The 27824-nt window shown below is 38.9% G+C and overlaps 1 protein-coding gene across 1 annotated transcript; it reads right to left on the bottom strand.

Annotated features, from left to right (window-relative positions):
- Positions 1–24193, bottom strand: GABPA (GA binding protein transcription factor subunit alpha; the record flags this gene model as incomplete). The annotated part of the gene is made up of 9 exons (XM_081998832.1): positions 1–251; positions 5012–5204; positions 9153–9293; positions 10354–10410; positions 11227–11421; positions 15796–16041; positions 21363–21447; positions 22371–22515; positions 24117–24193. 9 exons carry the CDS (start codon positions 24191–24193, stop codon positions 23–25), a joined length of 1368 nt encoding a protein of 455 aa, XP_081854958.1. The 3' UTR covers positions 1–22.
- Positions 24194–27824: the final 3631 nt, after the last annotated feature.

The raw sequence follows: 27824 nt of genomic DNA, 5'->3' as shown, positions 1-27824 counted from the left end.
TCCCGCTTTCAGGTCCCAGTGCTTAATTATCTTTCTCTGTTTGCAGGGATGCTGTAGCTAGCGCCACTGCTGTGACTGGCTGTGCTATGCCATGGAGCTGCATCTTGGCTAGTTTCTTCTGCTCACATTCTGTGACCAACCGATTCAACTCCGCTGCGCTGTATCCAATGAGAGTTTTCAAGTCGCAGACAAATTTGTACACAAACCTCTTGCCTTGTACTTTGCAGATCATGTCTCCATCATAGTAATATCTGTAAAAATTAAAAAAAAAGAAAAATCAATGTAAATTTTTTGGTATCTGTAACTTCCATATGCATCGGTTATCTACTTAAGGTCACTTGGGAGGCCAAAATATGAATATTTTTCTCATCAAGGTTCTCATATAGTTTCATACACCAAGATGCTGTTTAGGCATTTTCTATATGAGAAAAGGGAAGAGGGTTGAAAATCACCCCTGCACCTTGATACATTAAGGAGAAACAAAATGTAGTAATTATTTTATAGGCAGTCGGTAGCACCAGTTCAGAAATTAAGGTCTCTGAGCAGTTTAAAAACAGCTGGGGGGGGATAAGTTTTATATAGTGCTTTGCCTTAATAAGCAAATATTGTCTCCCCCCTTCATTACTGTCCTTTGTTTTCTTTACTTTTGTCTCTTTCTTGAGGAAAAAATTCATGTTAGAAACTAGCATTGTAGTTTCTATGATACTAAAGCAGCCATTCTCTGCCTAGTGTTGTCAAAGATGGAAGTAAAGCTATAAAGCGTTGTTTGTTTGTTTTAATAGTTCATATGCTGGCAAAACTACATCCTTTGCCTTTATTTACAGCTAAAAGTGACTTCTCTAACTATGAATACGTTTTACATTGTGTCACAAAAGAATTATCAGACTGGGCAGAAATGTGGTAAAGATAACAAAGTCTACATGACCCACTGTACTCCAGAGACATTATAAAACTTTAAGTGATACCAATAAAACAGAAGTTAGAATTTTACAGTTTTCTTGCTGATCTTGTCTCACTGCAGGCATTTATAGAACACATCACATTTCTCATTAAGAAAACCTAAGTGGCTGGGACACAACATGGATTTGATGAACTTAACAAGCTTGTGAAAAATTTGGAAAAAAATCAAAACCAAAACCAATCAACCAAACAAAAAAATCACACAATTTAATTTCCTCAAAACCATCACCCAAATGTAGTACAAATGAGCCCAGATTTCTAAAACTCAATCCTCTGAGTGACATGGTTGTAAAGCAAAGATGATTCTCATTTACTGGGAAAATTAAGTCAATTAAGACTAACTTCTGCCTCCCAGCTCTAGCCGAAAAGAGCTAAGTTACTACGAATCCAACCAAATTTCTTCAGACACGTCAAATTCTGAAAAAAGCTGTTTAATTTCTTACTTTTGAGGGTCAGAAACTAAGCAACAGGACCAAAGCAAAGCAAAGTTGAGAGAGAGACTATGCAGAAAAAGTGCTGGCAAGCCTGCTGGTTAGCAATATCACACAAGAAGCCACAGAGGTCTGTTACAGAGTACAAGAACTATCAAAATATCTTGCCATTGCTCTGTGGGTAAAGAAAGTTTCGTCCGTTTGCCAAAGCTCTCCTTCACCTTTCTCCTGAATGACATATAGTTATATAAAAGCTTCCTCTTAGGCCCTACTCTTCACTCCACCCCCACCTGCGCCTCCCTCAACTCCTCTCTGTTTTCTTCTCCGTATCATTATGCTTGTTCTCAACTGCTAGTACTCCAGTGCCACTCAGCACTTCCGCATGCCAACCCTATCCTCCAAAGCATCTTCTTGGCACCAGCTGAAGGATCTGTTGTTGTACGGCGTCCATCACATTCGCCTTCTCAGTGAGGCAAGGAGGTTTAGCCATAAGGGGTTAGACGAACCCTGCAACCTAGAGGGTGGGATGATAATTCATCTTCACCTTCGAGGTACAGTCTTGCAGCACTGGGCAGAACTGGGGAGGGATGAGCGATATCCTAGTGTATCCCTCGTGCATGAAATACAGCATAGCTTAGAGAAATACAGTACAGTTTAGAGTGTGGGAACACTGGACAGGCATTCATGTTGAAATTGGGGAGCTGGGAGCTGTGCTCATCTGGGTCAATATGAAGCACCTGCAGAAAGCCAGAATTTGTAAAAGGTGGCCATGGCATATAAAGCTTTTACATTTATTGTACAATCCTGTACAATAATGCCTGTCTCAAGATAATGCTGTAGAAAAATGCTTTACAAAACTGAGTAAGTTTCTTTAAATTATTTAGTCTGCATTACTGATATTATCAGAAAGGTACACAAGAAATTAGTCTGCATTTATGCAAAGGCCCAAAACCATGCAAGATTCCCACATCTCATGCTAGAAACACTCAAGTTAGAACTGAGGCAATGTGGCGAAAGGAGTTTTTCAATATTGCATTGAATGCACTTCTGATTACAACACTTGCTTTTTCAAAAAATATAGAAAGCTAAAAATAAATAAAAAGAGTATGTTTACAAAAGCTTAGCTACTGTAATGTTCTGAGTCACATGAAAACTTTGTTTCAGAATAATACAGGAGTTGAATTATTTTTCTTCAAGTCTCACTTCCCTACTGGAAAACTAAACAGATGTTGATTTTAGAAAATTTACCATGGTGTACGTAATAAAAAAAGTTGCTTTTCTGTTGTTAACCCTGCCCTAGTTTCTATACTGCCTGGGTTTTCCAACAGCTGGGCAGAATAGCTAACACATTTCTCAATAATATCAACACTGTTTTCTGTATTAATCAACAATTGACACAGTAATTTCAGTACACTACTAAACAAAACATATTACTATTTAATAAAACTTTATCTTGGCAAGTGTTTATCATGGGAGTAGCAAGAGGCATTAAATATCTCTTCAGACATTCAAGTGTTAGAAAACATGTCAATATTGATGCAGCTGCCAAAATGGCACCATTTGAGAAATGTGATTTCTGTAATTCTGTGACTAAAATATAAATGCAAAACTTCTCTAATAGTGATTTATGCAAATTACTGTGCAGACATCTGTTTAATATCCCAGTGATAAGAACATTATTCTAAAGTTTTTCAGCTGCCTTTGAGATCTTCTGTGAAGTTTCCTGACAAACTCCAAAAAACTTTAGCATTATATAGATCATTTTTATGTTCCAGAAAGTTTTCACATATACTTTCAGTACACAAATGCATAGATTCACAAAAACAAGTTGGAAATCTGGGAATGGTATTGCAACAACAGAGGCTGGGGAGCAGCTCTACTGGCAAGGCCCTGCTTTCAGCAGGAGGTTTGACCAGACACTTCCTGAGACCCTCCCTACCCAAGGCATTCTGTGATCCTACGAAAAAAATAACGTTCTAATTTTATATATAAATAATACAAGAACAACCATACAAGACCAGACTAAACATCTACCTAGAACAGGAAATAGACTCCAACAGACCAAAAGAGGACACCTAAGGAAAAGCATGAAAGCAGAGTAAGCATATACTGATGCTCTTCCTTGCTTTCAATGATCCGGGCCTCAGGAACTTCTAGAAGTTGCATCTTCCCGTATCTATTATCTTTAAAAATTTTTTTTTCATTAATTTGTCCACTTTACTCTCAAACTGATAGTCAACCTGGCATCCACTATACTGTGCTTAAAGAAGTTACAAGACAAACAAAAATTAAGCTGTGTATCAGGTGCCTCCCAGTTTCTTCCTGATGCCTCCTGTTCATGTAAATGAGATACTGAGCAGTCATTCTTTACTAACTCTATGCCCTGCCATTCATGGTCTTCTAGACTTCCATCTCCCCCAGCAAAAGTACTCATTCAGCATTATGCATATTGATGTTATCTAAATCCTCCCTAAAAGACTAAAGAAAGCGAGAATATGGTAACTTTATCATCATTTCTCATGGAGGTATTATTAAATAGAAGTTGATTTTCTTTTTTTTTTTTTTTTTTTAAAACAATGCTAGATGAGTTTACTTCCTTTTAGAATAACAGAGTAGCCAAAAGTGGAAATATTGAGAAGTAAATCTCAGGTTTCATTCATATGCAACTTCACTCATATAATTCTTAAAACTGCTTAAATAATTTGCAGGATTAGACAGTAAATACCTTTCTTGAAAACTAATCAAGAGAAATGGATTTAACCATATCAGAATAAGAAATTAGAAGTTCAATCTTAATGATTTCAGAGTACTTGCACGAATTATCAAATGGTTCCAGAAGCCAAAATAATCAGGGGAAAAAAAGTCTGAAATTCAGGTACTTGCATTCTTACCCCTCCTCAAGCACATCACCTACAGTGACTCAATAATACAAATCCCTATTACCAATGTCAAACTACAAAATCACAATGGAATGAAGACAGCCACTTCCATTCCTTCAGATGATAAAGGAATCACAACAACTGTTGAAACTTACCTGCCAAATACATTTTTCAATTTAACATCCCTATCATAACAATGGAATGGATCAATGAATATTTCAACTTAGAAATTTTGTTACATACAGAAAATGACTAGTGCTTACATAATTACAGGAAAGTATCTGCTTTGTAACAGAACAAAAGCAAGATGAATACAAACAAGTAAACCATAAAAAAAAAAGTCGATAATTCACAGTATTCACATATTTCTATTTATCTTTCACCAATAATCAATATTGTTTGGCACACTACTGAAAGCATAAATGCTGAAGATACATCAAACAGAAATATATTTCCAAAAGTGAGCTACCCAAATTAATTATCATGTCAGTGTGCAATAATATTGAAAAAAGAAAATATAGTTTCAGTAAGTTATTGTACTAGCTTACAAAAAAAGAAAAAAACCCCCAACAAATACCTTGCGCCTAAGATTAGTATGATCTGATGGGAAGGAGTAGCTTCAGAGGATCTGTTTATCCCTTTACTAAAAGGGCTGCAAGTCTTGCATTATGATAGTTAAAAATAAAGTAGACAAGTGGAAGCAAATCACCTCATAGCTGATCAATTCCTAAATTTTCTTACCTCAAAGCCCGACTAAGCTTCTCATAGTTCATCGTGGGTTTGTTTTTGCGCTGTCCCCATTTTTGCGCAACCAGTTCAGGTTGATTCAATTTAAACTCTCCTTCATCACCAACCCAAGAAATACAGTCCCGAGCATCTTTGTCAGTGAGAAGTTCTAATAAAAACTGCCACAACTGGATCTGGCCATTGTTTCCTGTTGAAATAGGAATAACAACATTCATTTCAATTAGTCCTTTTTATATTACCCTCATAGCTAAAAATTTTCAACCAACATACTAAAGCAGACCAACACAGAACATATGATGGAACGAAAACTTGCATTTAATTGATTTATTCTAACTATCCTTTTGCAAACATTCTCCTGCAGAGTCATCAGTAGTAATCTATTCAAAAAGAAACTGATGAATACAGGGAAAAACAAATAAACAACCAAAAAAAAAAATCAAGACATCTCATACACCTGTCCCTAGAAATTAAGAAAAAAAATAATTTTATAGCAGTACACATGGTCATTTAGACACACATCTATCCATAAAACAGAAGAGATTTAGCAAGAGCTGCTTATTCTCCTTCAGGCATACACACACACATATATATATAGTCATGGTTTAAGTCCAGCCAGCAACTAAGCCCCACGCAGCCGCTCGCTCACTCTCCCACGGGGAGAGAATCGGAAGAGTAAAAGTGAGAAAACTCACGGGTTAAGATAAAGACAGTTTCAATAGGTAAAGCAAAAGCTGTGCACGCAAGCAAAGCAAAGCAAGGAATTCTTTCGCCACTCCCCATGGGCAGGCAGGTGTTCAGCCATCTCCAGGGAAGCTCCAGGGCTCCGTCACACGTAATGGTGACTTGGGAAGACAAACGCCATAACCCCGAACATCCCTCCACCCCTTCCTCCTTCTTTGCCCCAGCTTTATATACTGAGCACGATGTCATATGGCATGGAATATCTCTTTGGCCAGCCTGGGTCAGCTGTCCTGGCCGTGTCCCCTCCCAGCTTCCTGTGCACCCCCAGCCTTCTCACTGGCAGACCAGCATGAGAAGCTGGACTGTCCTTGACTGCTTAGCAACAACCCAAAACATCAGCACGTTATCAACATTTTCTCATCCCAAACCCAAAACACAGTCTCACACTAGCTTCTGTGAAGAAAATTAATTCTATCCCAGCTGAAACCAGGACAGTATCCTTTGGATTGGACTAGCGGTGGGCACCCAATGTGGGGCTCGAAGGGTTTGAGATGACAGATTTGATTTGAATGTGCTAAATTGAATTTATAACTGTTATTGCTATTTAGCTATTAATTGGCAGGCTCCTGTGCTTGCCATGGGTTTGCTTTCCTTACTGTATATTAAAGTCTAGTGCTCATTAGTGGCTGCTTTTTGCTTTCGCTGCTGCCGTGCTGCTGATCGTCTGGCTCTGCTGGGCCTGGGAACATTCTGGTAACAGCAATGGCCTTGGGCCCGGCTGGCAGGTGGCCGGGGCGCGGCTGCTGTTTCTGTCCTGCTGTACTGGACAGGCTGGAACTCCACTGTGAGCTCGAGTCGAAGGGACTGTGACCTGTGGATGAGTCCATGTGGGAGCAAGACACCCCAAAGCTTCTGTGGCCGTGGACAAGCCCATGCCCAAGCAGGTACATCTCAAAGCATCTGTGGCCATGGTTATGTCCATGCCGCAGCAGGTGTACCTCTGATGGGATTGTGGCACAAGGATAAATCCACGCTGGAGAAGGTACATCTCGAAGCGTCTGTGGCTGTGGATAAATCCATGTTGCAACAGGTACACCTGGAAGCATCAGTGGCTGTGCATGAGGTTATGCTGGAGCACCTCAAAGTGTGTGGCCATGGAGAAGCCCTCGACAGTGCAGGTACATTCCTGGAGGGACTGGAACTATCAGTAAGGCCACACTGGAGCAGATTTATCTCTGGAGGTACTGTGGCCCATGGAGGGGGCCGTTTTGGAGCAGGTGCACCTCCAAGTGACTGCAACTGTGTATAAGTCTATGCCGCTGCAGATATACCTAACCCTGGAGAGACTGTGGCTCATGGAAGGGACTGCAGTCTATGGGTCAGTCCAAGCCAGAGCAGGGGCAAGGGGAGGAGTTCATTGCAATGTTAAACTCTATGGTCCAGTACAAAGGGCCCAGGGGTGGAGATTGTAATGGAAATACCTTTAAATTGTTGTAACCCATGATTTCAGTTGAATGTTATACGAACTACTATAGCAGGAACCACCTGAACCAATGGAGGACAAGCCCTACAAGAAGCAGTGCAACTGCAGCAGTGACCTGACCTGAGCTGGCTTTGGTGCCCAGTAACTCCATGCAGAACCCCACCTTGCCAGTCCTGAGTAATCACCATAAGGGATGGAGCCCAAAGTCATGGACTAAATGAACTCAGTGGACATTTCATGGATATTTGTGGACATTTTAGAGACATTTTACAGGGGTGGTCCATAGACTAAGGGAATAATACCCGTGTATTATATCAAAGGATGGAAAGGGGGGAGATGGTTAATGAGGTTTTGTTGGATAGTGTGGTACCTAAGCATGACATAGTGTCGAATAAGGGGTGGATACTGTCCTGGTTTCAGCTGGGATAGAGTTAATTTTCTTCATATAAGCTAGTGTGAGTCTATGTTTTGGGTTTGGGATGAGAAAATGTTGATAACATACTGATGTTTTGGGTTGTTGCTAAGCAGTCAAGGACTGCCTGGCTTTTCATGCTGGCCTGCCAGCGAAAGGGCAGAGGATGCATGGGAAGCTGGGAGGGGACACAGCCAGGACAGCTGACCCAGGCTGGCCAAAGGGATATTCCATACCATATAATGTCATGCTCAGTATATAAAGCTGGAAGAAGAAGAAGGAAGGGTGGTGGGGGACATTCAGGGTTATGGCATCTGTATTCCCAAGTCACCATTACATGTGACGGAGACCTGCTTTCCTGGAGATGGCTGACACCTGCCTGCCCGTGGGAAGTGGTGAATGAATTCCTTGTTTTGCTTTGCTTGCGTGAATGGCTTTTGCTTTACCTGTTAAACTGCCTTTGTCTCAACCCATGAGTTCTCACTTTTACTCTTCCGATTCACTCCCCCGTCACACCGTGAGAGAGTAAGCAAGCAGCTGCGTGGGGCTTAGTTGCTGGCTGGGCTTAAACTACAACAATACATATATATGTAGTAGAAAGTTTTGTTTGTTTTTTTTTTAAATAGTTTAGTCTCCAATTTTCAACATTAATATCAGAAATACAGAAAACCCCCAAAACTTCATCTTAAGTCAATATAACATCTTTCATGTCCAATCATTCAGATACTTGAGTTAAAAAGAAATCTCAAGTTAAATTTCTAAATTCTCAATGAGACAGAGATAGCAGACCTAATGTCTAAAGGGAGAAACACAGAGTATTCCCCACTGATGTTAGCCAATGAAGTCTTGGCCTAAGAATCCCGAATGATATCATAACAGACTTTTATGGAGAGTTTAAAAGAAATAAAAATTCAAGGGAAAGGAGAGGAAAGGTTTTAACAGAAAAATTCACAACAGTGAAGAGAACCAAAGCAAAAATGACAGCAAGAAAAAATAAGATAAAGCAATTAAGATGAGTTATTATAATCAAAGAGTATGTACAGGTAACAGTAATTCCAAAAATAAACTGCAGATTTAGTGTGCAGTTTTCCAGAAGGTACATTCATTTAACAAAATAAGAATCCGAAACTTGCTAAGTCACAAAATTGGGCGAGGCAGGCATGGACAAACAGAGCAAGTAGTAGCTAGGCTACGATTCTACAACATACAGTTTATTTTCTCCCCTTTCTGCAAAAGAAGTTAAAAGCTTGAATAAATGCTGTGCAGTGGTTTGAGAGGACAGACTGTTAAGTGATAGGAAGAGAAAGAGTTTTATGCATCTCATTTCCTGCAGGCTCAAAAGCCGTGGCACCACATTAACATAGTGCCTGCAGGAGCTAACCAACCTGCCAGGTCTGCATGTGCTTGTGATATATTTTGTAGCTACGGTCCCCTTCATACCACATGGACTTCTACAAACCTCACATCTAGAGTGACAAAGATGTGTCCTACAACACTGTAATTCAAATTAATGAGTAAGTGCTTACTACATTTCCATTTAAAAATAATGGAGACAATACCTGTTCTGTTCCCAGGGGAACTTCTGTCTTCCCCAGAGATCCTTGGAGCTCTCTGTACTTTAGCTGCCTTTGCACTGCTGTTTATTACTTTAATGGTGGTCGGGGTAGCAGGCTGTACAGATGCTGGAATAATCTGCACAGCTGTAAAGCAGAGGACATTGTAGAACATCAATTATAAATTACTGTCACAGAAATGGGCATATATTATTTATTACCTGTATCATCGTAACATCTAGGAGCTATTTTTTTCCTTTGCTAAAAAGGCACACTGTATAAGTCACAAGGCTAAGAATAATTTAAAGACTTTTAACATCTTACAGTGGAAATTGTGGGTTTAGACTCGTAGTAGAGATGCCACGCTACAGATAAAACATCAGCTTTAGTTTACTATTATGCATATGATGTGTTTCCATTAAAAAAAACTCCTCTCATGCCTTTGTTTTCATCTTTATGCTGTTCCCACATGACCTGCCCTAATGTATTTTTCTCTACAGTCACTGTACAACCCTCCATACCCGCTATTCAAACAGCAATTAAATATCTTTCTATTGAAATGGTGTAAGAGGATGCAAATGCCCCACTCTAGGTGGCTTTAACTAGACACAAACCCAGGATGCAAAACACAGTCTATCTATTTAACATATAAGCTGCTTACAATCCTTCTGAAAATAAGTTAATTTTAATAATTGAAATTTAAATTTAAATTTAATAACTGCTTCAGCTGGAAGAATGAGTTTCAAATAACTGGAAATCTCCTTTAATGTTATTTGTTCCAGCACTGGTTTCTAGACAAGTCCTCTCTTCCATGCTCCCTTTCAATTTTTGGAAACACCTTTTGAAATCATAACATTTTACTATAACCATTCATTAATGCAATATATAACCTAAGAAAACAGGAAAACTCAAGACCTCAAATATGCATCCTAGACAGCTTATTTCAAAACAGTGGAAAACATACCATCCAAAATGAAAGTTAGAAACTTTCATATTCAGGCCATACACCATTTTTCAGCCAATAACAAAATACTGAGAAACCCAACATTTTGCTTTGAAGTTTAAAATATGCCCTCCTCACCAAGGAAAACTACTCTCTTGAATGATTTTCTAAATATTTTGAAAGTATGATAGTGCTGAACCAAAGTACAGTGCTAAACCTGCAAACAGTTAATTGTGTGAATTAACTGCTGGCAGAATTACTTACGCTGATCAATAGTAACAGTTGCAATTTCTCCAGAGTGTTCTTGGCTAGCCAACACATCTGCAAATTGAAAAAAAAAAAACACAAAACCAAACCAAAGTAAGTTTTTATTTAACCCACAAATTTCAAGTCACCTGAAGATCAAAAGCTTTCATATTTCATAGAGGAAAAAAGTCAAAATTTGGCATCAGTTTGCAAGAGACATGTGTAGCTCATGGTCTTATGAGTAGCGACATTTAACATCTGTCATTCAATTTTAGAAATAAGGATGCAAATAAGGATTTCAAGGTATCTTATGCATTCTCCACCCTCTAAAACCTTTAGCTATGTAAATGAAGACAGAAATAGTTTTTAGGCTGCCAAGTTACATCCAAGCATGGTAAATCTGAAATGCACATATATATTACTGTATTATGCAGATACAGTGCATCACTTATTGGTTGTGTTGTGTACCATCTAAGGATTTAATTGCATATGCTTAGTAAACTTTACTTCTATATGACACAGAGATGTACATTAAATAACTCACAATCAATATTTAATTATAAAACTATCAAATTCAGGAGATGCACAAACCAAGAACCTTTATTAAAAACAGAGGAGGAATCATCAGTCACTACTTCCTACTAGTTACGAAGTTTTATAAAAGACAGGCAAACAGGGTTTAGTATGCAGACATGTTTCATAACAGCAGACGTTCTCATTAATACCTCCTGCTATGTATTGATGCCCTCATTTTTACTGCCAAAATTAATTAGAGGAAAAACAACTGTTCACAATTGGTTTCATCTTTAAAGAAAGAAAGAAAAAAAAAAAAGGAAAAAGAGAAGGGGGAGCAGGAATAAGTACAATCAGTTACAGAAAAATCTCCCATACATTTTCGAAGAAGCTCCAAATGGCTCCAGAGGATTTCTCCCCGGGGGACGCGCTGGAAGAAGTCTTCCTGAGTGAGGCTGCAGAGTTCCCGCCCAGGAATGCTGAGCGCGTTGAGGTCAATGTCAGTCATGCTGAACTCCTTCATCACCCACACCACCCAGTGGAGCACCTGGTCTGTCGACCACTGCACTGGGTCTGGGAAAAGAGAGATGAAACTGCAAATCATTTCATTATATACTGCAAGGTTGCTCCTCAATTATGTAACAACTTCCATAAAAGTAAATACATAACATCAAGAAGCATGGTTACCATGACCAAATCTGACTGGATGGACAGTTGACTCCTCTTAAAAGTGCTGATGGAGTGGTGTGGTATGGCTTGGTGGGGAGATCGGAAGGGCAAAAAAAGGGATTTTCTTTAGTGAAAGCTTTTACATCAGAACTATGCCTGACATTTCTCAAACACAGAAAAGAATTCTTTTTCTTTTTCTTTTTCCAGAGGTCTTTAGTTTCAAAACAGAGCAGTCTCTCTCACACAAGGATACTCTTCCTCAAATATGCTGATCAGCATATAATTATGATAAAATATTACATTCTAAACTCATTCACATTATCCCAGTTTCTAAACCATTAAAAAAATCACTAACATACTGGTTTGGCTGGAATGGAGTTATTTTTCTTCATAGAAGCCTGTATAGTGCTGTGTTTCAGGTTGGTGACCAAATCAGTGTTGGTAACACGCTAAGATGTTTTAGCTGCTGCTGGGTAGGCTAAAGGTGTCAAGGTGTGACTAACTAAAGCGCCAGGGTTGGAACATGACTCACCGAATAAACGCCTACAATGGACGAAGGCTCAGAGGAGATAGGCAAGGGTGAAGGGCCCGAGAATAAGGCAAAGCAGCTGACTTTATCTCAAGAAAAAGGAGACTGGAGGGTGGCCTTTGTTTTAGATAAACAGCTATCAAGAGTTGAATGGATTAACTGGTGGTGTCAGTGGCTCCCTGAGTCAGCCAGACATATGCATATATGGCTCAACACAACATACAGTACACAAATTAGATAACTAACAAAAGAATTTTGAAGAGAGCAATAGGCTTGAGGTGGTTTCAACCCATGTGTTCCTTCTTGGCAACTGGGGACACCCAGCATGGTGGTGGCGAGTGTGTTATAGAGACCAGTAATGGGAATCGCATTGGTATTGTGATTGAACAGGGCATTGCAATTGCTGTATTTTTCGAAGTGTAACTAACCTTTGTATTGTGTTTTTAGTCTATTTTGTATTACTTTGCTAAATCAGAAATCCCATGTTAACATCAACCATCTTCAAGTAAATTTGATATTAAACAGTACACCCTCCTCCACGCATGGAATATCTAAAAGAACCTGGTCAGAGAGTATTGAACTCCAACACAAGGACTTCTGTTTCTTACTCAGCCACCCTATCGAGTAGGCTGGAGGTACACAAGAAGCTGGGAGAGGACACAGGCAGGACAGCTGACCCCAACTGACCAAATGGATATTCCATACCATATGATGTCATCATCATCAATAAAACCAAGGGCCAGTTTTTCCAAAGCCCTTGCATGAAGACTGGTTGGGCACTGGCCTGCTGGAGGTGAGTGAGAGTGAGCACTTTTTCATCACTTTTACCCCCCCCCCCTTTTTTTTTTTCCACTTTCACTTATTAAGTTGTCTTTATCTTGACCGATGATTTATTTTTTTTTTTAACTCGCTTTTGATTCTTTCCCCCATGCCTCTGGAGGGAAAGTGAGCAAGTGGCTGGGTGGAGGCCCACCTACCAGCTGGGGTCAATACACCACACAGGTCGGCTAATAAACATACACCATATATATATATAAAAAATATAAAACAGTAAGTGTAATATACCAGATTTAGAAAGACCATATCAAATAAACTGTTAAAACAATATTTGATAGAAAATTACCCAATGTATTCTTATATTTGAATCAAACATGCCACAGCATCAGGTCTTGGGACGCTTGTTTGACATTTCAACAGAACGCAACATGCACATCATTTAAATGTCAGTGCCAAACACACAAAAGCATAGACAACTCACACAGCAGAGGAACATATAGAAATTATAAAAAATAATCAACTCAAGATATGTGCAGCACATGATTTGTTGATTCAAGACATTTTAACATAAAAAGTCTGTTGTTTCAAGCACTATTAGTACGAACAAGCTACAAAGAGGATAGGTAAATGAGCATCATCTTCAAAACTTTGTTAATGTTAAAACATGTCAACAAGTAAGAACTGGAAATGGAAACTAAAGCAGGGATATTTACTTTCACTGTCTCAAGGGCAAAAAACAGGAGCAGAACAATTATGTATTTTTAAATTATGATATCCCAACAGATGTCACCTTGACAAGTTTTTATTTTAAGAATTAAAGAAAGCAAGTTATCTAAGTCTATAAACATTATTTGGAGCTACAAATTCTGTTTGCCAAATAAAGGACAGTAACATTGCATCATTTTTCACTGATGCTACCTAAAACCATGCAGTGTAATCCTTTGGCAAAAGCGACACCGAAAGGGTTTGGGTCTTCAAAACAGTATCAGCAGTGATTTATCATCAAAAAGCTGCTAATTTGTTCTTAGTGACAGAAGATAATCTGCAAGGTAACAGAAGTCATTATCTTCTGCAACTAGTTCCACTGTTTCCAAGCTTTCTGCTGCTCCCTTTTCTGGCTTTATTTCTCACAGCAATTAGTATTTTCATTCTTCCTAGGGACCTTTGCAATCGTACCAAAAATTTGGATTCTATTAGCAGAAATACCTTTAACACTTAAGAATTTGTAATCTCTAGTAAAACCCACCAAAACATAAGACAAAGAGAAAGCTACAATATTTTAAAGACCTGCTAAAAGCTAATTTTCCATTTGCAGCAAAACAGAAAAACCTGTAAGGATAAGATACCGAACCACTACTTTTCTGAATGATGACTATTTGAATACTAACTGGACTTGATTTTTAATATCAACGCACAGTGACTTTTGAAAAGATTCAAGAAATAATTTCAGATTAAAAGTCCAGATAACTTCACAGAACCAAGCCTCACAATTCTTTAGAGAAAACTGGCCTCTTTTTCTACTTTTTAAGATGTATATTTATAAATGTTGAAGGGGAAACAAATGCTTTTTTGGGGGACTACATAAGAACCTTAAGAACATTCTTTATTCTCAGAAACTTCTGACTGTATAACATAGAACTTAGCGGTACCTTGTTTCAACCCAGGTCCCTGCAACATCAACTCAGATAACATTTAAAATTTTACTCTTTCTAGGAAGGCAGTTTAGCACATTTTTCTGATATCAATAGAACCCTATTCTTAATACAGAGATCTCTGCCATAATAAATTAGCATTATTTTCCTGAAAAATCTGCACTGCCATGACAGAAAAGATGTTAAACTTTTAAAGTCACAATTGTGGGTTACAGGGTTTTCTTAAAGCAGCAACATTAAAGTTTATTAACAACATTATTCAACATAACAACAAGATGGTTTAAAGTAATTTTTTTTTATATTAATGGGAGAGCATACTGAAAAATAGTCTGCTCCTGGTAACGCCTCACATTTTTTTCAAACATTCTGTGTGAAATCCCTGATTATCAATGGACATAGCATGATGAAAGCTATTTTGGAAGTACTTGCCAATGAGAACAAAAAGCCATGAAAAAGCCATTGCTTTAGTTACCAAAAATGCGTTCAAGATATCGGCAAGCTACATGTCCTGAAAAGACCAGTGACTCCACTGGAATTTTTAAACACTTCCAAATATCCCACTTGCCAAACATACTCCAGTTTTGCAAGTCTGCTTAGATAGTACAGCTTCATGTGCTGGATATGCCTTGACAATACATTTCTGCAAGTCACAACAAGCAACTCAGCTGGATAATCTCCTGAACATGATGTAGGTTCTAAAAAACACAGTTTCAGCTGAGTCCTGCGCAGGCACTCAGAGACGCTTTTTCTAAGCTAACAATAAGTTAGCAGCCTGCTAAGTACCAACATTAATTCAGAAGACATGACGATCTACCAGAATACTTGCATTCGATCTGAATCATCTTTTTCCACTATGTTGAAGCCAAGTACAGCTTACCATGCAAAAATCTCATTTTACACCACACTCAGCATCCCACAACCTATCAACAATTTGTTTTGGTATCTTTAGAGTCTAGTTCAAATTTAAAGACACATAATAAAGAGCTTTATCACTAACATACACATTTTTAAGGAGGGGAGGAAGAAGAAAACTGCTTTCTAAAAACTGTAATGACAAGAAGGTTCTGGAGCAAAACTGACTATTGTAAGAAAACTATTGCAGGCGTTGGTTCTACTTCTCTTCAGCTTTCTCTAATAAAGGGATATTTGCACTGTACTTACCCATACCATAAGAAGCCTTCTCTGAGGTATCAGAGCACTTTCATTATATAACCAAAATTAATTATCATTTATGCAAAAGCGCCAACCCCCCAAATGAACAAAAGAACCATCCCCCACCTCAACACAAGCATGGACACACGCAGAGTCACATATTATTACCATAGGGTATTCCAAGGCGCTCCTGCTCCTTTCGGTAGCCTTCCAACGCTGCAGCCCATCGTGTCACTTGTTCAGAGGTCTCATCTGAAATTGTTGTAATATGTTTTGTGCCATCCAAGGTTATCACCTGAGCTTCCTCAACAAGGTGAGCTTCACCCTCTGCATGATGAGCATCTGGATCAATCACTACCTCCACAGTCTCCACAGGTTTCACAATTTCAAGAATGTTTAACTTGGGCTCTATCCCTAGGTACAGAAAGAAAAACCACAAAATGTAAAGATAGCAATGCAAATATAACAAAAATATTGTTTTAAAGCTTTCTGATTAATAATATTTAATTAATCTAATTAAATCAGATACATTCTGATTAATACTAATTTTTATTTTCTATTTTTAGAAAAAAGAAATTTTTATTTTCTATTTTTTTCCTCACATACTTTGGAAAAACCATCAGCAAATTTCTGCAAGCGTCCTAAATTAGAATGACATACTATATAGTATATACTTTAGTAAGGTGAATACAAAGCTGTTCCTCTTTTCTCTCACAGGATTATAGCTTCCTGTTCTATTTAGGTGATCCGTTTCACGTATCTTGAACAGAATGTTCAGCATGTGGGCAAGTATTTTGGTCTCTAAGAAATATACTGAACCAAAGAAAAAAAGCAACCCCCCAGAAAAACGAAAACAAGCATTTGTTTGCCTCTTTCCCCCAACCAAGAGGATTTCTTTCAGCCTTTACAATATTTTCCTGCTACTTCTGGGGTCTCCACACAGGAGTTAACATTTTCTTTCAGTGCCCTGCAAGATGCAGCGTGTTCAACAGCAAGTTAAAAGAAAACTAGAAAATCCTTCATGTTTTAAGCTTAATTAGCTATTCATGTTTTGGTTTTACATCTGTCATTTAAGATACTAGACCACAGAGCTGGAAAATATATCTGTATCTATTCTGCAGCAATATGGAACAGATTCAGTAATGCTACTAATGCTTTGTATCATCACCTTCTCTGTCATCTTCTGAGGTGTTCTGTCCAACGGGTGCCTCACCAAATTTCTGACATTGTATCAAGATTTTTGTCATTATAGTATGTTAAACATAAAAAACCCCTTTCAATTTCCATTAAAAAAAACCAACCACCACACTTCTTTAACAGATTTTTATCAAATATATTTGCACATTAAAAAAATAAATCTGTAAAAACCCATTTTAGTATGACTTGGAAAACCTTGACTAGGATTAGACAGTTGAAAATACGATTCACAGAATATCCCATGGCCAGAATAACTTCAGTATCTTGTGCGATAAGGTATTACTTTGCATCCCTCCCATCTAATTTGTATTAAAGCTCAATGTGAAATGGTAGGTTCTGTAGCTGACAGTCTTAAAAGCTAAAACCACAACCTATTCACAATTTGTAAGGGAAAACAAACAGAGTACTTGCCTGTAGTATAAATAAGAACAAACCAAGTCTCTTTCAGACAAATACTTCTCTAGACTTTAAAAGGAAATCAGCTTGGTAAAAACCTTAGAAAAGGAACACTACAAAGACCATAAGTACAATATGCAGCAATATGAAATTCAGGAAATTAAAATAGATGTAGACAACCAGCAAGTGGTTTATTAGATGAAGCAGCAAATATGAAGAAAAAGCAAACAAGAACACTTAGTAGAGTGTTTTATGTAGGCCATCTAAGATTAACGTGTGCAGCACAGTGTTGTTTTAAAGTCAGATAGAAATGGGTATGGGAAAGCACTGAGTTAAGTTTCTATTTCTGATCTTCAAAAAAGAAAGTAAAGAAAAAAAGCTTCTAGAGACGTACAGTTCACTATTGCTCAACAAAATAATTCACTGTCTGTCAAATAACGTGTCAAAAGAACTGTGAATCTACTGCTTTATTCATAATGTAAACAAGGAGATCAGAGTGATGAGTGTCTGTAGAAGAAACAGCTTATAAGTAAACATGTTGTGAAGTAACAGTCTGCCACCTAACCTACTGCAATGTTAGACCAAAATTAATTCTCTGGGTTTGCCCAGAGGGTCACATCTGACCCTTTAACTACTGCATGAGAAAACAGGTGTCCAGTCTTCCTTGGACAGCACGGAAGTTGTGGAACACAATGTGACAATGTCACACGTCCCACAAGTATAAACTGGTACAAAAAGTACAAAAATTCAAGGAGGTTAGCTATCAAGACATGGCCAGGTGTTGCCAGTAAAATCCCCTCCAAAGCTAATTATCTGAAGCTAGAGAATATACTAGCCTTAAGACTGACCTACAGGCAACCTTTTTTTTTTTTTTCCTCCTTCTTCTTCAAAATGCCTAGTATTAACCATAGCCAGGGACAGGACATTAGTCAAACTGCACCTTTAATCTAAACCAGTACATTTCATTACACTTATGAATCATTCCTTTACGTACTAAAAATAATAAAAGCCTAGCTATTGCAAAAAAGTTTAGAAACAATAGTCAAATGAGGAGTTACACAATTAAAACAGGACTCAGACTTCAGCTACCTAAATCCAAAGAACCTTTTTTGCTTAGCCACCACTTAGTCCCCAAATCTGTGTAAGTATCTATAGGACATACAGCTACATACACATGGTCAGAAATTCTCAAAGCAGCTAGACATTAACCTCTTGTGTCATTCAAGCATTTAAAAAAGTAGGTGGAACAGCATCTGTTTGGGAAAATGTTAATCTTGCAGGTGTGCTCTGGGTGTGCGTAACAGGCAGAACTGAGCTCAACAGAAGCAGCAGCTACAGACACTTCCATTCACAAACACAGCACTGACTTGTTTAAGTTTGTGTATGTGGTATGCAAACAAATTCAATGACAGGTTAACTGGACTACCTGTTCATAAGAAATAGAAAGCCAAACTACATTGTCCACCTCCATAATACAGGTCTCTCTCCTCATACTCTTCAAACCAATGCCTGTCAGAGATTGCTGCTCTCGTTCCAGTCCTTGCAACCTAGTGTCTGTCTCCTACAGTTCATCTGAAAAAAGTGTGGCAAGTATTTCCACTCAACCTTGCCTCTACTCTGGCGATTAAGGAAATCGAAAAAGAACGAAAAATATTCCTCCAGGTGACAGACTGCCAGCTAGTTAGATCTTCCACCTCTCAAGTTTTCCCCAAAAGAGGTTTCAACCTGTGCCATACACCAAGCACTACATTTTACAACCTTAAAAGTTTATCTTCCCTCCGCCCTACCCGTTTCTTTGCTTTAAAGACTAAAGTACGCAACTAAAGGTAGGATTAGAATAAATTTTATCAACTCAAAAAAACAACCGACCTAACAACCTTAACAGCTTAAGGATGGCAAAATGTTCATCTGATATTATCTACAGCCAGACAGGCAGGAGAAATCCTTGATCCAATATAACTTATGTCTGGATTAAGAAAAAAAAAAAAAAAAACACACGACCAAAATCTTGCTATGGAGGTCTTAAAAATTAAAGCTTTTTTGAAATTCTTTGATGTACGACGCAACGCAGTTACTCAGATCTCCACAGACTTGCAAGAGGCTTAGCTCAGAGCAGTACAGAACAGGGCTGCACTCAAAATAGCTGTTCCCACAATGGCAGGAAAACCATACACATCTCCATTCTTCAAACCAGGAGAAAGAAGTTAAGGTAAGGTGGAGTGCCAGAATGGTCTTTCTAGTAAAAACAGCTGTCCTGTTTATTCTTTTATCTGCTGTAACTTACGCTAAAATACCTTTGTATGAAGTGCTGTAAAAGAACTACAATGGACTATATTTCAGTTAGTGGTTATTTCTTTGAATTTACAGATGGCTATGAAAATTTGACAGAACACTTGAACTGACATAACAGCTTGTGTCTAAGAAATAAGAGTATCTAAGAAATAAGAGTATCTAATCCAGCACAGGGATTAGCATCACTGATTACTGCTAGCTGAATCCTATATATTACACAAGTTGGGGAAAAATAAAAATAAACTGAGAATCTTTCAATACCTCATCCATAGAAGAGAAATATGTGGATGGCATAAGAAGCATTTTTTTCTCTCTGGCTTAAACAGTCACTGCAGTCAGAGTAAAAAGTCCATTTCCCTGTTAGTGATCCAAATAGCTTCCTTTTATTATTTATATCCATGCTATTTGTTTTCTGGTATTCCATCCTGCCATATTTAACTTGCCTTCAACAGATAGATTTCTTATGAATTGCTTAAGTGTCAAGTATCATGGTCTTAAAAACAACACTGTGGATCGTTCCAAAGTTGTATTAACATACTTAATACTCAGGTGTTTTCAGATAGAGAAAGTGTGAGAGAGAACCAGCTCCTTGTGGTATATGATCAAGCACCTCAGTTTTACATTAAAGAAGAAAAATAAAAAACACAAACCACAGGAAGAGAATGGAAGATAATAGCAAAGATATTTATCACCTGCATCCTTTTGAAACTGGAAGTCTAAGCATTGCATACTACAAGTTACTGGGCATGAATTAAGAGCAGTTATTCTAGTTCCCTGAAAAATATTTCTATTCTATTTTTTTTTCTATTACCAGAAAGGTAGTTGAATCCCCATTACATATGGGGAACTCAGAATTCAACCTAGCTCTAGTCACCTAACACTCAGCATTAAATGTAAATCAGCAGTCTTACTTAATATTGTTAGTTCAAAACAGAAAGGCTTTCTTCTGCCTAATCTATGCTGAAGCCACAAGGAAACTAAATGTGCTTCCCAAATTTTGCTAATCTGCTTTGCTGATATAACTTAAAACAGATAAGACCCCCTACTCCAGTAGGTATTTGTTGTCACTGTTTATTTGAAAATACGGCAACAAGCATCTGTGGCTGTTCCCAGAGCCCAATACACATGTTGTCTTCAGCGAGTGGTGGCAGTCCTTCCACTCAGACGTAATGGAAGGGGCAAAAGAGAAGAACAGGACAAAAAACAAAACAATACAGCTACTAATTCTTGAGAATTTGATACAAGGAAATCCTGTCATACCTGATACTACAATCAAATAAAAACTATGCATCAATAAATCCCTACCCACCTGGGTTAATGTTCCTCTGTCACAATGGTTTACTTTGAATTCTCAACCAAAGAAAACAAATGATAGTGATCCCAGCCTTTTATACCAATTTTCAGTTAGCTATATATACTCTCATAATCTAATTGTTCATCAAGCACACAAGCTCACTTGCCTCACAAAGATGAAACCAAGTTAAACAAAAATCTTTTGCCTGCTTAGATACTTGATCTGGTATGAGTAATTACTCACCCTTAATGAAAGCCTCATACTGGAATTGTCACTATTTGACCCAGTTGTGTTTGTTGTTTCTTTTTTTTTTTTAAACTTAGAAATTGATATGAATTTACTATAAAAGACATTTTGAATAGCATCAGTCCATGACATTTATTTTAATTACTACTACTTATAACCACTGCACACAGTGAAAGAGACATTTTGAAGCTATGTGGCCATTCAGTGGTTTTCTCAATTTTACAGATAGAAATAGCAGGGGACTGGGTTTGCTCACAAGCGCTCCTACAGTATTAATTTGTCTATACAACATTCAAACATAAGTGCTTACCTTGCCTAGATATTACTTGCACACTGAGTTGTACTGTTCCATCTGTTTTTACTCCTTGATCAAAAAGGCTTCGATCTGGGTCCAGCTTGATAAAAGCAAAAAAATTTAAAAATATGTATTACATTATTATCAGACAGAATATCACAGTTCTAAGAAACGCTTATTCTACTTTAAACTGCAGAAATACTTAGTGTCTGCAGCGTATTTTCTGAAGAAGCATGCAAATATTTTTAGTGGTATGTAGACATAGTATAGAATGAACAGAATGAACTTCACCAGAATTTGACACTCATCACTCTGTTCTGCTTAATGCAGTTTCACTTACAGGGACATTTTTTAACCTTAAAAAGCAATGCAATACCTGGAAGTACCTTCACTTTGTGAAAAGTATCTACAGTTCCTTTCCTCAGTTTTTAACACAGAAAAAAATTCTTGTCTTTAAAACAGTATTCTCCCCGTTGTTTCTGAAAAAGCCACAGATGTCTGATTATGACTACAAATAGAACAATCAGCTAAACACAGTGAGAAACAGTTATACTGCCTAATGATTATACTAACTGGTGATGCCTGTAGAAATAGTGTGTGTGGGGGAACTTTCTTGAGTAATGTTTTGCTATCTATGCACCTGAATATTACAAAAACCTTCTCGCTTTATTCAGATTCAAAACAAGATTAGATTCATAGAAGCTCAGGCAGCAACAAATCTTGTGGGCTACCTCAAGAGAAGACAGTATTGTTGTTGCCCTTATTTCCCTTGCAAGGTGGTAATTTTTTTTTTTCTTACCCTCACACCAGGAACCCTGGAAGGTATTTTAATTTTATTCCAGCTGAATTAGTGTGTACATATCGAATGGTCTGATGATAATGAACCTGACATAAAATTAAACTCTTCATTACAATTAATATACCAAATGACACATGAATTCCACAAACAATGGAAGAAAGGGACAAAGTATGCAAAATGGTTCTTCATTAAGAGGTTAAATCTTTCATAACATTACAATTTACCTGGATATCTTGCAGGCAAATTTCATGTGCATCCAAGGAACACTGCAGCCTGGGTTCCAGCAACTTCTTAAGATTTCCAATTGGTTCATTGATGTCGATAGCTTGACTCACAAATTCTGCTGTGGTGTAGGTTTGCTCAACGATGCTTAAACACCAAATTAATACAACAAATCATTACCTATATGTTAATACAGCTTGTGCAATACAGTAGGTATAGAAAAGCTTAAAAAAACTTAGAAATAAACTACACAAAAGGTAATACTGACTCTAAAATCTTAATACCATGCAGAAAAACTCCTAGCTTCAGTAGAGTGTGAATTACTAAGTTTGGTCCCATTGATTTTACAGTTGTGTAACTCTTCTCTTACCCTGTTGCAGTTAAAAAGCTAGGTTAAATACCAAGATTATTTTCAGATCACTGTTTTCAAGAGATTAAGTCATGATTAGCGTATTATACATTATTAACTTGCATGAAGAGCAAGCTAATTCTATTTAGCTTGCCTAGATGGTATTTTAAAGATAAAAGTCAAAAACAAACACAGAAACTTAACAAATGGGGAACAAAGAAGGAAAAAATATCCACTCTCATACAGAGTAATAGTCCATGTCTTTTAACCAGTCAACACAAGCTTAATGCATACAGGAGACAACGAGAAGGAACTACAGCAACGTGGAGCCTTGAAGGAAACATTAGTCACATGTCTTGGCTGTCCTGCACTAAAATGATGACAATATTGGTGTAGGCATTCAGAAACATCAGTGTTAGAGGACTTGTACTTTAACAATGACCTTAGACAGCTGGTCTCTCTACATTTACACAGTTTTTAACTAGTGAAAATATATGAGGAGCTCAGAATAAGAAGAAACTAGTAAGTGGTTTTGAGTCAGTTCGCCAAAAGAGGTTCTTAGAAAGCAGGTCACCTACCAGCCTCAGCTATTTCTATCCAACACATGAACTACCTCTCCGTGCTTTCAAAAACAGTTGTAAAAATGAGGAGGGAAGCATTAGGAAGAAGAAAACAGGTTGAGGTAATTAAGTCAAACGTTATCAGTCTTCAGTATCTACAGTTTCAATGGCCCCAATAACAATACAGTCAATAGATACAGAACATCATTTCTGCTCTGTTAAAAACAAATGACCCTGAATAACAGTAAAGCAATGGACTGGAGAAACTGAAAGGTTCGTCTCAATTACAGAAGGATACGCTGAAGCTGAAAGGTTTGCAGCATGTACATGTAGACATATTCCTACAGACATGAAAGTAGGGGAAGAGAACTATTGAAGAATGTAGCAAGAGGAAAAAAACGGTTTGGAATTTAAGCAATGAAGATTGAAGAATGTGATAGCATTACACTGCTTTCCTGCAGTGGCTACAGTTCCACTTCAACAAAACCACCATTTAATTAGATAAGAAGCAGAAAAACTGAAGAGAGCACAAGCAAAACTAAGAATTTCATATCCAGCAAGAAAGTTGAAAAACTGGGGAAACAATCAAAACCAGGATTACAGAGATCATATTCAGCCAGTTACTTCTGGCAGTTTAAAGTTCCTTCTTTCACCTAGCTAGAAAATACTTGTACTTATTTCATAACCATGGCCATCTCTGAAGCATTACACAATACCCAATAATAAATCTGAATAACCAAACTTAGTCTCTGCAGCCACAAATCTGAAACCAGTTAAAGAAAACAAATAAATAAATGAATTGCAGCCTAACAACCTCACAAAGCAAAGACAGTACATACCTTTCTTCAGTGCACTCCTGTTTCTCGGTTCCATCAATTTCTATTTCTATCAGCTCCTCTGCCTCTCTCTTAGTCATGGCTAAAATGTCTTAAGAACAGAGCTACGAAAAGAAAAGAATTTTTTTTGTAAGTGACAAATAAAACTAGACTACGGGTTATGTTCTATCAAATATCTTTTAAACCAAATAACAGGATAGCTTTTTAAAATTCACCTATGAAATAAAGCCAAAAGCTACTACAGATTTCACAGAATAGATGGCAATACCTGTTCCTCACACAATCACTCTAGGGGCAAATCCAAGACTGTAAATGGACATTAGCACAGAGCCCACAAACCGATTTTCTTGGAAGCATCCAAATTTTCTGAATATTTTTGTTATGGGCCAGCTATAGCTTTTAGTGGCTGGTTGCAAAGAACTTCTGAGAATTTTTTGAGAGTTATGTGTATTTTGCCATCTAGATTCAGCTACATACTACCTTCCTAGAACAGCTGAAAGACACTGCTTATAAATCTAAGCAGCATTTTACATAAAATGCTGCAACAAGAAGCTAGACAGAAGATCCATGATTTCCTCATAGGTAAATAAACTCAACAATAAAGTGTTTATTGACCATCCCACCTTTCCACCCATCCCTCTCATCAGCAATCACTTGATGATACATGCATAACAAATGCGTCTTGTTAAATCCCAAACGAATGCAGCATGTTAGCATTTAAAAGGAAAACTATTCTGTGACAATATTCTCATTGACACTGCAGATTTTCATGCCCTACAGAATACTGAAGCCTAGGTGGAAAGTAAGTAATACAGCATTGGTCTGTAAAAGCATAGTTTGTATAATATTATCATGTTTCACTAACCACCCCATACAACATAGGTATGAAATACATATGATAGAGGGCCAAATTATAGTAACAGTTTACAATAAATAACATACCAAGCTTATTGGAAAATAAGTAGGAATTAGGAGTGCAGAGGAAAAAAAAATCACCTTAGAAAAAGCAAAACCAGCTACGAATTAAATATCCACAACAGAAGAGATGAGCTAGGTTTCCATCCTGGAATCATTCTTTCCCAGGGACTAGTGTATCCCAAATCCAACTGTCAATACGAGCATTTCTTAAACACAAGTTAATAAGGGAATTTATCAAATTTTAAAACTTCTCAAAAAGAACAGTAACCAAGTTGTACAGTTTTTACAGAAAAGGTTTAAAGAAATTCAAACTGCTCATCTTATTATCTCCTTCAAAAACTATTATGTAAAATTAGTGCTGAAGAAACCAAGTGGTGCATGTGATCTCAATCTGCAAGAAGCTACCAGGGCTAGACAAGGAGCAACCAGCACCTCCTTAGTATCTCGCCACTAGAAGCAAAACTAGAATCTGTTCTGCTCACAGATCTGGGTCCACAAAAATCCCACTGCCAGGGTAGGGTCCACTGAACAGAGCCCTGGGAGTTCAATTCCTGTATCACTTAATCTTATACATCATCTTCATGATAAATGGGGAAGAATGAAACACCACTTCTGAAGAATCCAGACAAGCTTAATGAAATATCTGAAAGAACTGACACCTGCATGGTTACAGGTGATCTATTTGGCTGTGAAAAAATTTTTTGAAATTAAGGTTTGAGCAAAGTCCTTTACTGAAAACTCGCAAAGAAGCTCACTGGTATCATAAAGGGGGAAATCTTCCCTGTATTAGCAATCCGATTAAAACCCCAAAACACTAAGAATAGGGTTTTTTTTTTTTGTGAGGAAGGAGTTTACCAGTAAGGTCACAAAAAGGATTACGCAAGGATTTCTGTTCCTTGATGTATTCACAACTTATTTATTGAGAACATTGTTGAGACCTGCAGAAAGAACTCACCATCTTGAACGATTTCTAGCAGAAAATATTCAATGTCACTGAATGCAAAGTGATACACAGTGAGTAAATAGTATAACAGCATAGCAACTGTATAGAATTAGGCAAGACATTTTGAAGTCCCTGTGGACTGGACTCGAGATTGGCAGCTGGACTAGTAACTGTTCATTCACTCTTCAAGGGCAGTTTGCAGTGGCATCTCACAGGCTCCACTACATTTCTGGTTACCCTGGGGAGGCAGGCGAGGAGAGCAGAGGCACAGGCAGTAGGTACAGAAAGAGGAAGAGAGAGATGGTTCCACTGAGCACAAACGCAACCAAGCGAGATGACGCTTCCCGAGCCTTCCCTGAAGGCTACCGAGAAACAAGAGAACTCAAAACAGCCTGGCTTGCTAGAAGGGTCAATGTGGTAGCAATACCACAACAGCAGCATTTCTTTAGAGAAACATAAAACCGTGATTGATTCGTGAAAGGTACAGCCTACTGGTTGGTTTGTTTTTATTTTTCGTTCAACCTAAAAAGTCCTGGGACTTACCTGTTATCCAGGAAAGAATCTGACTATAATGCCTGACAGAGACCTCCACTAACATAAGATAAGACACCTGTCAACAGACCCTTTTTCTTCCCTGCACGACAGCCCAGTACTACTCCAGTATCTTTTATAGTTTGGCTTCTGCAGTCAGGGGAGAAGGCCCACTGTTCTGTTAAGACCTATCTTTTCTTCTCCCTAGAACACAAGGGATTATGCAAGAAACAAGCCTATCATGATATGGGCACAAACTCTACTAGTTACGGGGGTGGCTACTGGAGCCCATACGCATTATCAACTGATAGTGAAGCCCAATCACGGCAGATACTGGTGCTCCCGAAAAGCTCGGTGTTCATGGAGCATCTGGTATTATCCATTCCTACTATTCTTCGAACTGGTAAATACCAACACAAACTAGCTAACAAAGCAGACAACGTATCCATTACAGATCAGCTTTTGCAAGTTATCAGCCAGTTCGGGTTTAAGATAAAGACAGCGGACCACTACACCGGGTGGCGTCACGCCAGATTTCAGGTGTTTTCTTTCGTTATCAACAATCATAAGTTAGAAAATAAATCCGAACGGGGCGACGTGGTTGTGCAGCTGGTACCTGGCCGAACACCAGGAAGCAAACGCTGCAAGATGCTAAATGTCCTCTAACGCTTTCACCCAAAGTAAGTTTTTACAAGCGGAGACGAGTGTTCACTCCCCTCGGAGGGGACTCACGGACCCCAGTCCGGGCGGCCTGACTCGCCCCAGCCGCAGGACCTGCGGCGGGAGGACCTCGCCCTCCTCCCGCCCCGCCACGCCGCCACGGGGGCCCTTCCCCGCGCCCCGCCGCGGCCGCCGGCCTCCATTTCCCGCTCGCGGGGCGGCCGGCGACCGGACCCGGAGGCGCCGACGGCCCCTCGGGACGGGGCGCCCCAGCCCGCTCCTCCGGCCGCGGGGCCGCCGCGGGCCCTCCCGCGGGCAGGCAGGCGGTGCCGCAGTCGGGCCGGCGCAGCCCCGCGGCCGGCGAGGCCGCTCCTCCCCGCAGGTCCCGGTTCTCCCCCCGCCACCCCGCCCGCTTCCCCCCCTCCTCCTCCCCGCGGCGCCTCGTCGTTGTTTGAACCCGAAACGGAAATGAGACTCGCGGCGCCGGGGAGAAACGGAAACAAAACACGGGCCGGGCCGCCGGGCCGCGCCGCACTCACCCGCCGCCGCCGTCCGCCGCGCCGGCCCCGAGCGGAGCGGCCGCACGACACCTCCCGCTGGCCGCGGCCCTCGCAGCTCCAGCGGGTCCCGCCGCCGCCGTCCTGAGGAGGCCGTCGCGC

This window comes from Phaethon aethereus (assembly GCF_964289735.1).
Source record: "Phaethon aethereus genome assembly, chromosome: 1".
Lineage (NCBI taxonomy): Eukaryota > Metazoa > Chordata > Aves > Phaethontiformes > Phaethontidae > Phaethon > Phaethon aethereus.
The sequence above is the reverse complement of the archived record's forward strand: the minus strand, read 5'-3'. Positions and strand labels throughout refer to the sequence as shown.